The 15691-nt window shown below is 54.4% G+C and overlaps 1 protein-coding gene across 31 annotated transcripts in view; it reads right to left on the bottom strand.

Moving 5' to 3' along the window:
* NCOR2 (nuclear receptor corepressor 2) overlaps positions 1–15691 on the bottom strand; it is a 207399-nt gene that overhangs the window by 14161 nt on the left and 177547 nt on the right. For 29 of the 31 annotated variants that reach the window (XM_053590060.1, XM_053590081.1, XM_053590083.1 and 26 more), the window contains 11 exons: positions 12787–12951; positions 11726–11865; positions 10939–11041; positions 10588–10692; positions 10245–10348; positions 6878–7028; positions 4390–4530; positions 3990–4076; positions 3082–3380; positions 1486–1840; positions 405–626 (listed from right to left, as the gene is read on the bottom strand). In XM_053590060.1, coding sequence (XP_053446035.1) covers positions 405–626; positions 1486–1840; positions 3082–3380; positions 3990–4076; positions 4390–4530; positions 6878–7028; positions 10245–10348; positions 10588–10692; positions 10939–11041; positions 11726–11865; positions 12787–12951 — 1872 coding nt within the window. The remainder of the gene's footprint in view (positions 1–404; positions 627–1485; positions 1841–3081; positions 3381–3989; positions 4077–4389; positions 4531–6877; positions 7029–10244; positions 10349–10587; positions 10693–10938; positions 11042–11725; positions 11866–12786; positions 12952–15691) is intronic. The other 2 variants (XM_053590067.1, XM_053590071.1) reach the window with 1 other exon arrangement.

Genomic DNA, 15691 nt, shown 5'->3' with positions numbered 1-15691 from the left:
GTGCCTCCTACTGAAGATGCTTTTTGCATGAAGGTTCTCCCAAACACAGGATATCCAAATACAAATGCAGATCACTAACACACCAAAGGGATGCATCCTTTTAAAAGGAAGATTTTTGATTGTGTCCATTTGGGAAATGCACTCAAGCCCTCATTTGATACATTTGAGATTTTAAAGGCACTGATGAGTCCCGCAGGAAGAGAAAACCACTAAAAACGTTTAACCCAGAATGTCCCTTAAAATACCAAGAGAAATTCTACTGTAAACTTAAACTGGTAGTGATTACACTGTTGGGTCTCCCTGTCCAGGGGAACCTAGTTGCTGATGCCTCAGTGGTCTGTGGGTTGGCCCCACATATGGCTTCCCCATTCCAGCAGGGTTCTGTGTGGGTCCAAGGCAATCACCTGCATCCAGAGGGATCCCACGGGGGATGGAGGTGGGGTCAAAGGCCAGTGGGATGTGGCCACGGTACAAGTCGACGCCACTCACACCCCGTATCAGGTGCTCGTAGGGAGAGATGGGGTGTGGGTGGTGCTCAGGCACGGCGCTATGCGGGGATTTGGCGATCTCCCGGGGTGTTGATGTCAACTTTCGATCCTGGGATGACTTGCTGGATGAGAGACTGCCTGTGGGGACAGGCCAGGTGGCATGGCATCAAGCCTCTGTCCTAGCTTGAAGGGCTGCTGAGGCTGGTGTTTACAAAGAGCCATTTAAGGGAGGGTCCCGGGATTCTTCATTCAATCAATTCCTCACTTGCCTCTTAGTTCATTTTCTCTTTCATTGACTCATTCACTTGCTTTTTGTTTTCCAAAATTCATCCATTCTTTCACGTATTCATCAGTTCATTCATTCATTCATATATTCAATCAAAAAATACTTATGGCTAGGAGAGCTGGGGTTATCCCAGCAAATAAAGCAGACAAAAACCCTGGCCCCCATGGAGCTAGACAGATGATAAACTAGTTTAAAAAGATAGGAATTTCAGAGTGAAAATGCTCTGAAGGAAATTTTGAAAGTTGGAGGGGGAGGTTGGTTCTAAGAACCTCTGTGACATTTGAACAGAAACCTGAAGGATGGAAGGAAACCAGTTAAGGTCAGGTCTGGTTTTCACGTAACTTAAAGTAAAAGGCAGAGAGGACAAAAGGTCCCGAGTGAGGAACAAGCTGAGTGTGGCTGAGGAGGAGCAAAAAGGAGGCCTGTGTGTCTGAGACCAGGGAGGAGGGGGAAGGCGGACAGGGCCGGCCTGCAGGGAGCCCAGGCCATGGTGAAGAAGTTGGGTTTTTCTCTAAGGGCAGCACTTAGTTGCTAGAAGGGTAAAAAGAGTCACGTGGAATAATTCAATTTATATTTTTTACAAAATGTTTGCAGAGCAGATTAAGCAGGACAAGGTAGAGGACACAGGGGAGTCGGGTGAACAGGTCTGGGAAGTGTCAGGATGATAGCAAGGCAGCTTCCCCAGAAGGGTGCCTACCCCGGCCCACTCACCCTCCTGCAGGCGTGGTGTGGGTTCCCGTGTGGTCCCAGGTGAGCCACGTGGTAGATGTCCCGTGAAGGGTGCCCCGTGGTCCTCGTAGCCCAGGGGGCTCTGCCGTGGCTTGCCCAGCTCAGGCACGATGACTGGGGCCCCACGCGCGATGGAGGCCCCAGAGGTGCTGGCAGCCCCCGACCGGCTCTTTAGGCTCTCTTCGTAGCAGACGCGTTCCAGTGCCCGGGCGTCAGCCATCACGTCCAGTGGGTGCACGGGTGGGAAGGTCCGGCCAGGGCTGCCGATGATGGAGCGCACATCGTGCTTTTTGGAGCCAGCAGAGGATGCGCTAGTGTCATACTTGAGTGGGGTGCCCTAGGACAGATGGTGTGTGAGCTCCAGCCTTGTCCAAGACCAACTGCAAAAGCTTTCTGAGCTTCAGTGGCTCACCTCTAAAATGGTGGTAACATCTTATGCCTCCAGAGGCAGTGAGACAAAGGGTTTTGCTAAATCTGAGATGGGCACATTTAAACCACTTCCCACCCTGTCTGCCCCAGCCTGACCTCCGGTCCCAGGCCCAGAGCTACCTGGGGAGCTGCAGAAAGAGGCAAAGGGTTTGGCAGTCACCCCTCCTTGGTGCAAACAGTGGACTGGAGTTTGCTGGAAAGCAGCCCAACAGTCCGCCACGGGCAGAAACCTTCCTTGTTCAGCCTGGGACTATCACAGCTCACCCAATACCAAACTAAGAAATTCAGCACCAAATTCAGCTCTGCCTAACCTGAGGCTCATAGCCTGAGATACCGCAGTCAGGGTTGAGGTTTATGTTTGTTCTCTGGCCACAAAGGGAGGTTGCAGAAATTGGGAGTGGTGGGGGTAATGGCCAGGACTGAGCTCACCAGCCAGTGAGTTTCAATAGGCTGGGGAGACACCAGATGCAGGACCCTATGGCCCACTGTCTTTCCTCTCTCACATCAGGCTGCCTCTGGCCCCACTGTCATGGTCACAAGGGACAGTGGCCCTTGGGGAATTTGCCCCCCACGCCCCTAGGCCACCAGTGTGAATCTTCCCCTGCTGAGCTGGCACCTCCTGGGGGCGACCTGCTGGTGGGAGAAGTGGATGCTAAAGGGAAAGACATTACAGGTTTAGGGGAATCAGATTTGGGCTTCAAAGCTGCCTTTGACTTGCTGTATGACTCTGAGCAAGTCACTTAGCCTCTCTGAACTTTAGTTTACTGCCCAATAAAATGTAGCCAGTACAAGAACTGGCTTGGAGCATTGCCAGGAAGCTAAACACATTGTCTATGCAAAGTCTTAAGGCAGTGCTTAGCTCATCATAAGATGCAATTTATTGTCAAGTTTAGTTCTGTGGCCTTGGACAAGCTGCTTGACCTCTGTGAGCCTCAGTTTCTCTATCTGGAGAATGGGAACAATGGGCGCAGACCTCATAGGGCTTTAATTAAATGAGGTCATGCCCTAAAGGTGTTAGAAGGGTCCCTAGAACACAAGTGATGAATGCCCAGTAATAAATGAGTCATTGGGTGACTGTAGGCCAGGTACTCAATGGTTCTGGGCCTCAGTTGCCCCTCCCCGATCACAGCCTGGCCCAGGGGCCTGTACCTGTGTGATGGAGCCCTCCTTGACCGGCCGTGGGGCCAGGGGCAACTCTGGTGTGCGCCGCAGCTCCTCACGTGGAATCTCATGGATTGAGCGGCCCGCCTCCTTCACTGTGGCCACCAGGCCCTCATGGGCTGGCTTCAGCTTCAGTGGGCCCAGGGCCTCCAATGGTCGGGTCTTGTAGGCCTCGGCTAGGTCCCGTGGGGGTGGTGGGGGAGGCGGCGGTGTGCCCTCACGCTTTAGGAGCTTGGCCTCCCGCCGCAGGTAGTCCTCCTGGGCCTCCACGTAGGACCGCGGGATCCCTGTGGGGGAGATGGGGCTGAGCCTAGGCACCTGCACCCCGCCCTGCCCAGCACGAACGAGGGCCTCCACGCCAGCGGTGTTGGAGCTAGACCACTGGAGTTCAAATTCTCATTTGCTATGTGATCTGACCTCTCAATGTTTTTATATATGAAATGAGAATGAATTGAAACCATGAACAATTGAAGTCACGAGCAGTCTACAAAATAAAGTAGGTAAAAAACAGACTGCCTGGCTCAAGTAGTTGCCTCTGCCACTGACCAGCCACGCACGCTCGAACAGGCTGTCTGCCATTGTACCTTCCTCACCAAAACAGTGCCATAACATAACAAGCACAGTACCTGGGTGGTACATAACATAACAAGCACAGTACCTACAGAGCAGAGGGGTGACAGGTGATATTTTGCATTTTCTTTTTGTTTCCAGATGAACAAGTACCCTTGCTCCATATTAAAAGTCTTTCTGTGTGTCTGTCCTCTGAGTTCCCACAGCTGGGTGCATCTCTCCCCTCCCCCACCTGGTTTGACTGGACACACACCATGGGACTGTTGTAGCTGTTGTGAGGGCACCCAGGGGCTGGATGCCACAAGGAGCAGAGGGCAGGGTGGTACCTTGAGTGATAGACCCACGGATGTGGTGCTGTTCTTTGAAATGGTGAGGGCTGTGTCGCTCAGGTGGGATGGCGCGGCCCATGAGACCTGGGGGAGAGAGGGCACAGGCCTTGTTATCCGGATCCCCGAGCCAGCACTGAGCAGACAAGGGTCAGGGTCTGCAGCTACTAACCACAGTCTCTACGCAATGACAGTGGCATAACAGGGACCAGGACCCAGCAAGGAAGTGTCTGTCCCCCCTCCTGAGCCCTGGGCTACCTCCTGACTAAGCCTAGAAAACACAGTCTCAATTTTCCCATCTGTAAACTGGGGCCAAACATCCCACCACCTCCCCTCATGGGGGCACTGAGGAATGAGTTCTCTCTTCAGCGCTGAACTCCGGTAAGTGGGACACCCCCACCTTCGATGCTGGCTGAGGAGATGGCCCTGCTGACGCGGCCTTCCATCATGTCGTAGGTGCGCTTAGGGGCACCTGTCTCATGGGGAGGGCCTGAGCTGCTCCTGCCGTCCTCCTTGGAGCACTGGGACACAGACATACCACCTGGAGACCAGACAGTACACTTTAAAGAGGCTATGCAGAACCCCTGACCACCAGGTGCTGAGCTTTTTTTCTTTATTTGTGGGGGAGGGGGGGGGCTGCATGGGTGTGAGAGGAAGGGTGAGCTGCCCGTACCCCAGAGCCTGGCCCTCTGGGCTGTTCTAAGTCTATCCACATGCACAGGCACCAACATGTGACATGAACATGTGCATGTGTGTGAGCAAAGATACATCAGCAGTGTGAAGCCCAGGGCAGAAATAAGAGCTCATATGTGGGAGGTGTGTGCACACACAGAAACCTGTCTGTGGCTATAAGCACACAAATGTGCAAATGTGTATGTACCCTAGCCCAGGATGCATGAGACAAGTGAGAAGGGGGATGTGAAGGAGTCTCCATAGCAGAGGTGGCCTTGCCAAGCTGGCATGAACCCAGAGGGGCCCTGCAGAGGAGCAGAGGATCTGAATAGACAGGAGGCTACCCCAGGCCAGCAAAGGCAGAGTCTTGCCCAGCAGACTCCCCTGGGGAGTCTCTTTCTGCCCAACAATCAGCTGCTGGTGAGTGGGACAGCCCTGCCCACAGTCCTTTCCAATTCCTACTACCTCACACCTGGACAGAGGCCACCATGCACCAGGAGCATAGGAGAGTTTAAAGCCCTCTGATTAAAACGTGATACACTTAAGATCTCCAACTACTCAATCCCTGGTCTGCACTCCTAAAGTGATATTCTACCCAGTGACCTCTCCATACAAGCCCTGCCCATCAGCCCACACTGAGCTCCTGGCTACCCCCACCCTGGACACTTAGTCCAGGAGCACCTGATGGCCTGTCCCCTAGATGGTCTCCCCTTAGCAGCAGAGAAAGATACGTCCCTGAGCCTCGTGGTACCACATCCATCTCCCAGGACTGGGGAGGGTGCTACTAAGTGAAAAAGGGGCAGAGGCGGATCGAGAGAAGATGGTACCCTCGGGAGGACAGGCAATTTCAGATCCCGCAGCTGCCAGCACTGAGAGGGGTGCATTAGAGGCTTTTATCTCCACACCCCTGGGTGCCCAAGACTGCCAGGAAATTCACTTTCTCAGCACTTGACTGCCTTAACTCCTTCCTCTCTGGAGCCAGAGCCTGGGCATGGCAGGGTGGAGACTCACTCTGGCCATCATCCCTTCATGCCCGATGAGAGAATGGACTTTTTTGGAAATGCAGGGCTGAGGACCTGGGGGGTCTGACCCGGACTGCTTCTGCTCTGGGCCTCAGTTTCCCCACTACATTCCTACCACAAAACTGTTTCCTGAATTGTGAAGAACTGGGCAGAGGCGGGAGGCAGCGAAGGCCAACCCCTACCTGCTACTGGCTTGGATACCTGCAGAGATGGCAAGGTCACCACCTATCAGACCATGCTTCCTGGTCTCACCCCAGCCCTGCCTCTCTCTGAAGCCTCTTCGATGGGCCACACACCCTCCTCCCCTGATCCCTACCCTCCTGTTCTCTTATGGGGGAAGGATCGTGGCCACACAAGAGGACCACAGGATGTGGCTGTACCTCAGTTTCATCTGTAAAATGGGGAAAACAAACCCTTTATGTCAGTTCTCAACCACACCAGGCTGACAGTAGGGGCATCAACTCTCCCAGATTTACTTTTCAAATATATCTGGCTATCTTTTACCTCCATCCCATTTTCAGGGACTCTCCTCCTCTCTCTCTTTTTTTTTTTTTCCCGAGACAGTCTCATTATGTTGCCCACGGTAGAGTGCCATGACGTCACAGCTCACGACAACCTCAAACTCTTGGGCTTAAACGATTCTCTTGCCTTAGCCTCCCAATTAGCTTGGACTACAGGCTCCTGCTGCAACACCTAGCTATTTTTATTTTTTGGTTGGAGTTGTCATTGTTGTTTGGCAGGCCCGGGCTGGATTCAAACCCACCAGCTCCGGTGTATGTGGCTGGCGCCCTAGCTGCTGAGCTACAGGCGCCGAGCCCCTCCTCCTCTCTTGACCAACTCCAGACACACCAAGGCCTGTGGCCTAGTGGACAATTGAGCTGGACAGGGCAGGTTTCCGCAGCTCAGAGTCAACACATCCCTTCTTATTTCCATCTCCTATGTGTATCCCAAGAGCTCTCTGCAGGTGGGGACTTCATCAGCTTTAGTCCCTGCTGTGTCCCTGGTTCCTGGCATAGGGCTGGCTCCACTACCAAGTGACCAAATGACCAGCTTCCCTCCCAGGTCCACATTAGCCTGGAGCATCAGAGGTCACAGTGCATGGGAAGGTCACACAGGAAGGGCTGGGCTGGGCTGGCTGCCCCCCGCCCCCGCCCCCCTGACCCAGCCATCACAGAGAACGTCCTGGCAACTCACCCTCATAGGACAAGACGTGGCCCTTCTTGCCCTCATAGATGACATGGCCCTTGGGCAGGCCATCCTCCCGGCTACGCTCTAGGCGACTTGGGCTGTCCTCGCCAATGATCCTGGTGATGGTGCCCTTGTACAGGACATCGGCTGGAGTGCCCTGCAGGTGCACAGCAGTGAGCACACACAAGGCTGCCACTGAGCACCCTCATGACCCAAATCCACAGGCACATGTGCATGTACACACGTGCACTGTCTTATAGGGTGAGGCAAAGCCCATCAGGATACAATAGCACAGAACAAAATGTCAGGAATAACAGGAGTAAATGTCCCTTATCAAGTACCTGCTGCTGCTGACCAACACTGCTCTGTGCACTTTCCATAGGACTGTTTAAGGCTATATCTATTAAGGCTGCTTAATCCCTGAAACAGCTCTAGGCAGGTACTATTTATTATGCCTATGTCAGAGGGGGAAACTGAGATACAGAACGGTTAGGTGACTTTACCCAGGGTCACCTGGCTAGTGAGGGGCAGACCTGGGATCTGTGTCTCCACCACCTACTACTACAGGCTTTGACTTCTCAGAGCCTCGAAATACAACTATCAACAAACAGTAACTGGTGGTGACACTGGGATTCTGGCTCCTGTGCTGCATGTCACACGCTTGGTTTCATAAAACCAGGACAAAGACTCAGGTTGGGAAAGACACCAGAAATTTTGGTTCCAACCCAGGGTTTCTTGACCTTGGCACTACTGACATCTAGGTCAAGGTCCTTCTTTGCTGTGGGGCTGCCCTATGCGTTGGGGGATGGTTGGTGGCATCCCCAGCCTATGAGACGACAGTAGGGCACATCTCCCCATCTACGGCTCCACCCCAGAGTTGTGATAATCAAACTGTCCCTAAATAACTGAGATCCACTGCCTTGAAAGGAGTGAGCTCCCTGTTGAGAGCAGAGGGCCACACAGGGTGGTATCCTTGCCTTGGGTGATTTCCACAAACACAAGTGTGGAGTCAGACTATCGCGTGTCAAACAGAAGCTTCACCAGCGCCTTGCTGTGTGACTTTCGTCAAATCACCTCACCTCTCTGAGCCTCAGTCCACACATCTACCAAATCTGCGTTGATGATTGCCAAAGGCACCTGGCACAAAGCATCCCCAAATCCTGACGTCCCTTTTCTCTAATTCCAGGAGCAGATTCAATGATGTGGGGTGCCCCAAACCCATGACCAGTGAGTCTGAGTGAGCCCTGAATCTCCTGTTGGACTCACTCTGCTGAGGAACATCCCCTGTCCCTACTGCTGTCAGGGAGAGACAGCACGTGGCCACCCCTGGGTGTTTATCTCAGACCCTGAAAAAGAAAGATACCAGGATTCACATGGGTCTCCCCAAGCTTCTCAAAGTCAATGCTCTGACCAGAAACTCCCAGCTGAGGTTTAAAAGAGTTGTGCACTGGGCGGCGCCTGTGGCTCAGTCGGTAAGGCACCGGCCCCATATACCGAGGGTGGCAGGTTCAAACCCGGCCCCGGACAAACTGCAACCAAAAAATAGCCGGGCATTGTGGCGGGCGCCTGTAGTCCCAGCTACTCGGGAGGCTGAGGCAAGAGAATCGCTTAAGCCCAGGAGTTGGAGGTTGCTGTGAGCTGTGTGAGGCCACGGCACTCTACCGAGGGCAATAAAGTGAAACTCTGTCTCTACAAAAAAAAAAAAAAAAAAAGAGTTGTGCACTAATTGTGCCGTACAGATGGGTGCTAAGCGAGGTGACCACTCTGGAGCAGCCACTTCTCTCATCAGGAGAACAGGGTAGGAAAAGTCCAGTGTCCTCCTCCCAGAGGCAGCTGGTATGAGAACACCTGCCTGTGTGTCTTGGTTGACATCAGGTGGTCATGTCAGAAACAGACTGTATTGGGGCTATCAGTGGCTTCCTACAAAACACCATAAATGATAAACAGGGGTTCTCACTCGTGACAATGAAGGCATTTGATGTTCTTGAGCTACTATATTGCAGAGGTTCTATCTTCTGTGGCATGAACAGAGGACAGAAACCCAGCTGGTGGCCCCTGTTCTTAGACAAACTCCTAGAAACATGGAAGCTTCTTCTGTCTGCCTGGTGGGCCTGCAGCCTCATGGTGTTGGCCCCACTGGTGGTGAAGAGCCCTTAGGAGGTCAGGGATCCTCCACATACTTGAGTTTCCTGTGCTGGCCATAGGACCATGTGGACCTGTAGGACCAGGTGCCAGCACCTGCTCGGTTAATAAATGACTCTTCATGTGTGTGATCCAAGCACTGATTTCATCACGACCTGGTAGGAAGACTGTGGGAATGGTTGACCCTCACCTACCTCATACATTTTGGCAGCTGCCATCATTATATGACCTAGATGTGGGTGACCTAGATGCTGTCGGTCATGGCCACCTAGAGACTGCATGACTGGGAACGTCAAACATTGACCTTGCATCCCTACAACATCATGAGAATGACTCTCCTAGGAATACCATCATCAAAGGAAACTGAGTCAGGGCAGGCAGCTCCCTGCCTTGCAGAGTGTGTGATAGAGCTGGCATCCAAGTGCCCTCAGCCTGACTTTTGTCCCGAGCATATGTTCTTTGCACTCAGCACAGCTGCCTTTGAAAGCTTGTGATTTCAAAATCTATAGATCTCAGAGAAATACAGAGTTCAAGGGGCCTCCCCTGTGTGGGGATCTGCAGCTCATTGGGTCAGAAACAACTCCCTATGGACCATCCTGTTGCTCAAGTTTCCACTGTGAGTGACATGCGTGTGTGTGTGCGTGCAAATGTGTGGGCTGTTTGTTCTCTGCCATGGTGCTCTAGGACCACACACACCTGGCAGTAAACACCGGGTCTACCACTTACCAGCTGCACATGCCAGGAAACCTCTTGCCTCTCAGTCTTTGCACATGCTGTTCTCTGGGACCAGAATGCTGTTCCTGGGATTCCAGCATGGCCTGCACTCTTGATTTCTCCTGCCCCTGGCTGACATGTCACCTCATTAAGGTCTCCCCTCATTTGCCTAAGCCATGTCCCTAGCCCCCGGCATTCTTAGCCACAGAATTTTGCCTACTTCCAAGGATATGACACTCTGAAATCATCCTGCTCGGTGTTCACCTGCCTACTTATCTTGGTCTGCCTTCTCCCACTACACATCAGGGGCTCACGGGTGGTGAGTTTCGAGTTCTGCTCAGCACCCGTAGTGCCTGACTCCATGCGGACAAGATGAAGGTTCATGGAGCAAACTGCTATGCCCCGGTTGTCACCCCATCTACTGAGGGAGGTGGGATGAGGATGGGGGAACATGAGACAGGCTGGCCGGTGCTAGACCCACCCCCATCCTTCATGCCACACCCCTCTGGACACCTACGTGGGTGATGGAGCCCCGGTAGGTGATGGGGCTTTCCGGAGGCACCCGTGTGCTTGGAGTGCCTTTGGTGATGCTTCCACCAGGAACCGAGCTCAGAGCTGTCCCTGGAAGACACAAGACATGGGGACTCAGGAGGTGTCTGTGGTCCTTCCCCAAGCCCTAGTCCTGGAGACCCACAACTCTGGTTTGGAGTCTCAATGCAGACAGTTTCTCTGCTCCTCAGTGAGAGAGATGATTGTGAACAGATGATACTTCCCAGCAGGTTTTGGGTAAAGGGTCCTGGTCCTACCTTGACTATCCCAGAAGTAGGGGGTAGATGACAGGAGAGCAGAAGGGCCCTCACCTCTTAGCACGGATGTCTCCTGGGCTGTGGGGACCCCCAGGCTCTCCGGTGGCCCAGCCTGGCCCCGTGGGGACAGCTGCTCCTGCTTCACTGCGCTGAAGGGTGCTGAGGACCAGGGAGGGGCAAGTCATGTGTGGCCAGGCAGGGACATGGAAGGTTTGCCCCACCCTGCCTGACCCGAGCCAGGAGTCTGCAAGGGGATGTGATGTGCCAACCCACCCCCACGTTCTAGTCAGCACAGCTGGGGGGCCTCCCAGCTACCACCCACAATCTCATGGGCTGAGATGCCCCATTCCCAAACAGGACAGGAAGAGCCAGGCCTGGTCATTCAGGTGGGCCCAGGGTCCTTACCCAGTTTCTTGGGGTCCATGGCCAGGGGTAGTCCCATGGTGATAGGGCCCACAGGGGCCTTGGCGTGCTCTGAGTATGGGACATGGAGTTGGACTGACATTCCCTGTAAAGGCAGAGCAATGGGGTTACCTCCCTGCTGCTCTTGGATCCTCTACCACAGCCTGAAGGCCCACAAAACATGCAGGTCAGAGTCCCAGCCCTGCAGTCCAGCCATGTGACATGAACAAGTCAACCCCTCTCCTGAGCCTGGGTCCCCTCCCCTTGAAGGGGCCATCATCATCTGGTTTGAAGGAAATTGTGCACAGAAGCAGCTGGGGCCAACATGGACATCTGGCTTCCAATTGCACAAGTGATGCCAGCAGGTCAGGGGGCTGGGGGATGAAGGTGTAGAAGGCCTGAACTGTGCAGCCCCCACGTGCTAGCTACTCTGCTAAGCCCTTTGTGTCTACTGCACTTGCACTTCCATTTCGTAGAGAGGGAAACTGAGGAACAGAGAGGTTAAGTAACTTGCCCAAGCCCTCACAATTTGGTTCTAGAGCCTCTGCTCTTGATTGCCCCAAAGAGTGACCACCCAAGGACAAGGTCCTGAGTGCCCAGGGTAGCCCCAAGCCCACTCAGACCTCAGACTGCCAGAATGAATTTGACTCAGGCCTCTAGGAGCCTGTCCTCCCCCCATACTCATGAGTCCCATTGCCCCCACTTTATGGATGGGAGGACTGAGCCCCCAAGAGAGAAGGGGCAGCTCCCCAGGGGTCTGGCTGCATAGTTGCTCTAGGTCTGCCCTCACCTGGGAGATGGCACCCATCTGTCGCTCAAGGACGCTGGGGTGCTTGGCAGAGGAAATGAGGGGTGGCGGGTTGGAGATGGTAGGTGGGCGTGGCAGGACAGCCCGGGTACTGTCATGGAGGCCCAGGGGCAGTGGGTGACCTGTAGGGAACACATCCGTCCATAATGGAGCCCAGGAGCGGTCACGCCCCTGCTAGATACATGCCCCAGGGGGCCACTCCGGCATCTCTCCTGTCCTGCCCAGGTGGGTGCTCTCCCCAGGCCCTTCCGCTGCCCTGCCCAGTTCAGACACTACGCCAAGGAGGCTGCCCTCCACCTGGTTGGGTTTCCCCATGTCTACTTTATACCCCAATAATCCCTTCCTAGTAACCAAAGGTATCTTTCTGAAGTTAGCTGGTTCACACCCTCCCCTTGCTATAAACCCTCAATGATTCCCCACTGACCTCAGAATAAAATGTGAACCTCTGACGCAGCTTTTAGGTTCATGACTTGGCCTCTGGGGTCTCCCTGGGCACCAGGTTTCTGAAGTTATTGTACTTCGTCTGCTCTTTTCTGCCTCTGGACCTTTGTACATGCTGTTCCCCTGCCTTTTCCTGTAATTCTCCTGGATCCCTCAGCCCAATCACCCTTCCGGGTCTGCTTAGGATGGTATTTGCCAGCATTACATCTGTGTCACCTGTGGCTCTGCAGCTTTTACAGCTGGGGAAGCCCAGCAGGACTGGGGACCCAGAAGGGCCCGTAAGCCCAGCCTCATGGTGTCCGTGAACTAAAGCAGCCCCCTCCAGTCTTTTCTACCACCTGCCCATCCTCTGAGCCATCACTGGAATGGCTCCCACTCTTAGCCTGCCCCTTGTGGTGGCTCAAGCTCCTCCTATGGCTCCCTATTGCCAACTGTTTCAGTCCCAGTAATGCACCGTCCTCTCCCTCCACTGAACAGGCCACCAGACCCTAAGACCCTCCTGCATGCAGTTCTGAGCCAGTGCAAACAATTGGTGCCTAATAACTGCACTAACTGACACAATATAGTGGTTTAGGAGCCCAAGCTTGGGCTGAGCTACTCACCAGGTGGAGCATAGGAGAAGGCTGAGGGGTCGGGGGCATGTGGGGAGGCCTTGATCACCTCACGGGTGGGCAGGGAGAAGGGGAGCCCTGAGGTCCAGCAAGGGGGCTCCCCAGGCAGCTTCTGGGCCTCGGCCGCAAAGGCTGGGAAGAACGCAGGCTTCTCTGCTGAAGGCACCAGGCAGGGAGGTCAGGCCACATTTGGACACTGCTTAGGAGCCCCAGCTGACCCACCCAAACCATGCCCTCCCTACACTTACAGGGCTGGCTTAGGGCAGGGGTGGAAGTTGTGGCCCCCACGAGCAGGGGCCTGGAACCTGCACACCTCCGGGAAGCCTCACACATCCACCCGCCTGGGTACCACTCTGCCTCTGTACTGCTGGGCTCAGCATGGGAGTGTCTCATGGCCTCTGAGGCCACAGGCAGCCCCTGAGGACAAGGACGGCACCCTCCAGCTCTGGCAACCCCACAGATACCACCAACCTGGGGCTCATCCACTGCCTGATGCTGTAAACGCACTGTTACTGGAGCACGGTTACATCTGTCTGTTTATTTACTGTCTGCAGCAGAGCTGAGCAGTTGCAATGCAGACCGTCTGGCCCACAAAACCTAAAATATTTACGACTTGGCTCTTTACAGGCTAAGTTTGCTGACCTGTGCTTTGTGTAGTGCTGAGGGGTCAGAGTGGCCCGCCTGCTGCGTGTGTGTGTGTGCTGTGGTCGGGTACATCCTCAGGGTCAGGGGCTATGCTGAGGGCCTCCCAGTCAGCTTGGCAGACCCTTTACAGAGGGGAAACTGAGGTGCAAACACAAGGACTTGTCTAAGGTCACCCACAAATATTTGGCCACATCAGGATTTGAACTCCACATGGCTGCAAATAACACAACAAGCAGATGCAGACTCTCCCAAGGCCTCCACAGGTAGACGTGCGTCTAAGTATGTTAGCTCATGTATTCTCATGGTACCCAGGAGGAACCGGCTGTGATTATCTCCATCTTACAGATGGTGAATTGACACTTAGGGAGGTGAAGTCACCTGGTCAAAGACCTCAGATAGTTTTGAACCCAGGCAGCTAGGCTGCAGACTGTGGCCTTAACCCTAACTGCCATGCCACACTGCCTGAGAAAAGAGGAGTAGTGATTGGCCCTAGGGGTCTCGGGCCTGGGGATGCCCTACAGACACAGCCAGGGATCCAGGGGCTCAGCTCTCCCTTCATGGCCTCTTCCTGCTGGCTTCTCATGCTTGGTTAAAATCTGATCTAAGCTCTGATCCTTTCCCTAAGGACTGATCCTAGGGGCAGGTCATTGGCTAAGAAGCCAGGCAGAGATACAATGGGAATGACAGAGCCCTCTGGTCCCTAGGACAGGAATAGGAGGCAGGCATCATCTCTTGGGCCACCTCTAGAGGAAGGAGGTTCTGAAGGCCATTCAGGGTGTGTCAGGAGAGTGATAAGATTGACTAGTGATGCCTGCTGTGGGCATGGCATCAGGAAGCAGAGGGCTGTGTGCTGTGTAGTCTACAATTCTCTCCTAGGAGAGACAGAGATTCCCCTGAACTTGTGCCCTGGCAAGGTGGACGGCACACAGGGGGTCACAGACACAGAGAGTTAAGTCTCAACCGGCCCCTAGCAGAGACACCTCTGCAGATGCTCTGGGCCTGGCTCATATAGCTGCCTAGACCTAAGTGTGCCTGGCTGCTCCCTCCAGCTTAGCTCTGGAGAGCTGGGGTGGGGAGATGGGGGGAGCTCAATGCTGGAAGGGAAACTTGGGACTGGGCCAGGCTGGGCTGGCAGCCGAGAGCCTGGAGAGACAACCTGTTCCTCCAGCTGGGCCCCATGGAGCCTGAGGGACCTGCTTGGCTGGGTTGCTGTGTGTGGGCGCCAGGGGCCGGGGAGGCTTGCTTCCTGAGACCAGAGAGGCAGCTCTGGGTGTCAAGTCCATGTGTGTCCCCGGGGGAGCAGAGCTGCAAGCCAGACTGCTTGAGAGAGGCGCACAGTGCCTGACGCCAGGTGCAATGGCCCCATGAGGAGCAAATCCAGGAAACAGCACAGGCCCCGGCCACATCAATGGGCCGAGTGCCAATCTCAGACACTGTTGGCTGGTGGCTTCTGCTCCCAGGACAGGGGCCTGCAACCTGGCTCGACAGGACTTGACTGGCCCTGTGTGGTTCCAGCCCTGGTCAGATTCAACGTCAACATTTAGATCCTTCCTGGCCAGTGCCCCAAACCTGCATTGTCCTTCCACAGCCACACCCTATGTCTCATACTCCATCTTGGACCAGGGAATGTCACCCTTATCATAGGTGTCCTGGTCTCAGTGAGACATCCCTACCCTCATCATCATCAGGTCTTGCTACCTTTGACTCAGAAACAAACTCCCAACACACCCCCCGTCTTCCTCCCGCTTCCTCAGCCACCTGCACAGCCTGAGCAGTGTCTGTCGCCAGGAGCCACCCTTTAACCTCCTTTTTCTGCCCCAGACTCAACAATGACCAGAAAGAGACCTTTCCAAAATATAAATCAGATAACATCCCCTCATCCCCTAACACTTAAAATCCTTGCAGTGGCTTTTGCCAGAGCCAAGACAAAATCCACTCTCCATTGTGGCCCACAAGGCCCTAACAATCTGGTCTCCAAATCTCCCCAGCCACAGCCACCTCCTGGCTATGCCTCAAACACTCTAAGTGTACTCCTGCCCCAGGGCCTTTGCACATGCTGTTCCCAGAAGTTGGCTTTTAGTCCCTTCCACAGGGGCTGTCCCTGGACTCACATCATGGCAGCCCTGTCCCCTCAGCCCCCAACTCCTGCAACTGGGGACAGTGGCTGCAGGGAGGCAGGCAGGGCAGGCGGCCAACAGGTGCCTGGGCTAGCTCAGTGTGGGGTAACCTCTCCGGGGTGCCAACCCCAATG

The sequence above is a fragment of the Nycticebus coucang genome, chromosome 4, assembly GCF_027406575.1.
Source record: "Nycticebus coucang isolate mNycCou1 chromosome 4, mNycCou1.pri, whole genome shotgun sequence".
NCBI classification, from domain to species: Eukaryota; Metazoa; Chordata; class Mammalia; order Primates; family Lorisidae; genus Nycticebus; species Nycticebus coucang.
Note: the sequence above shows the minus strand (reverse complement) of the source record. Positions and strands in the feature narration are given on the sequence as shown.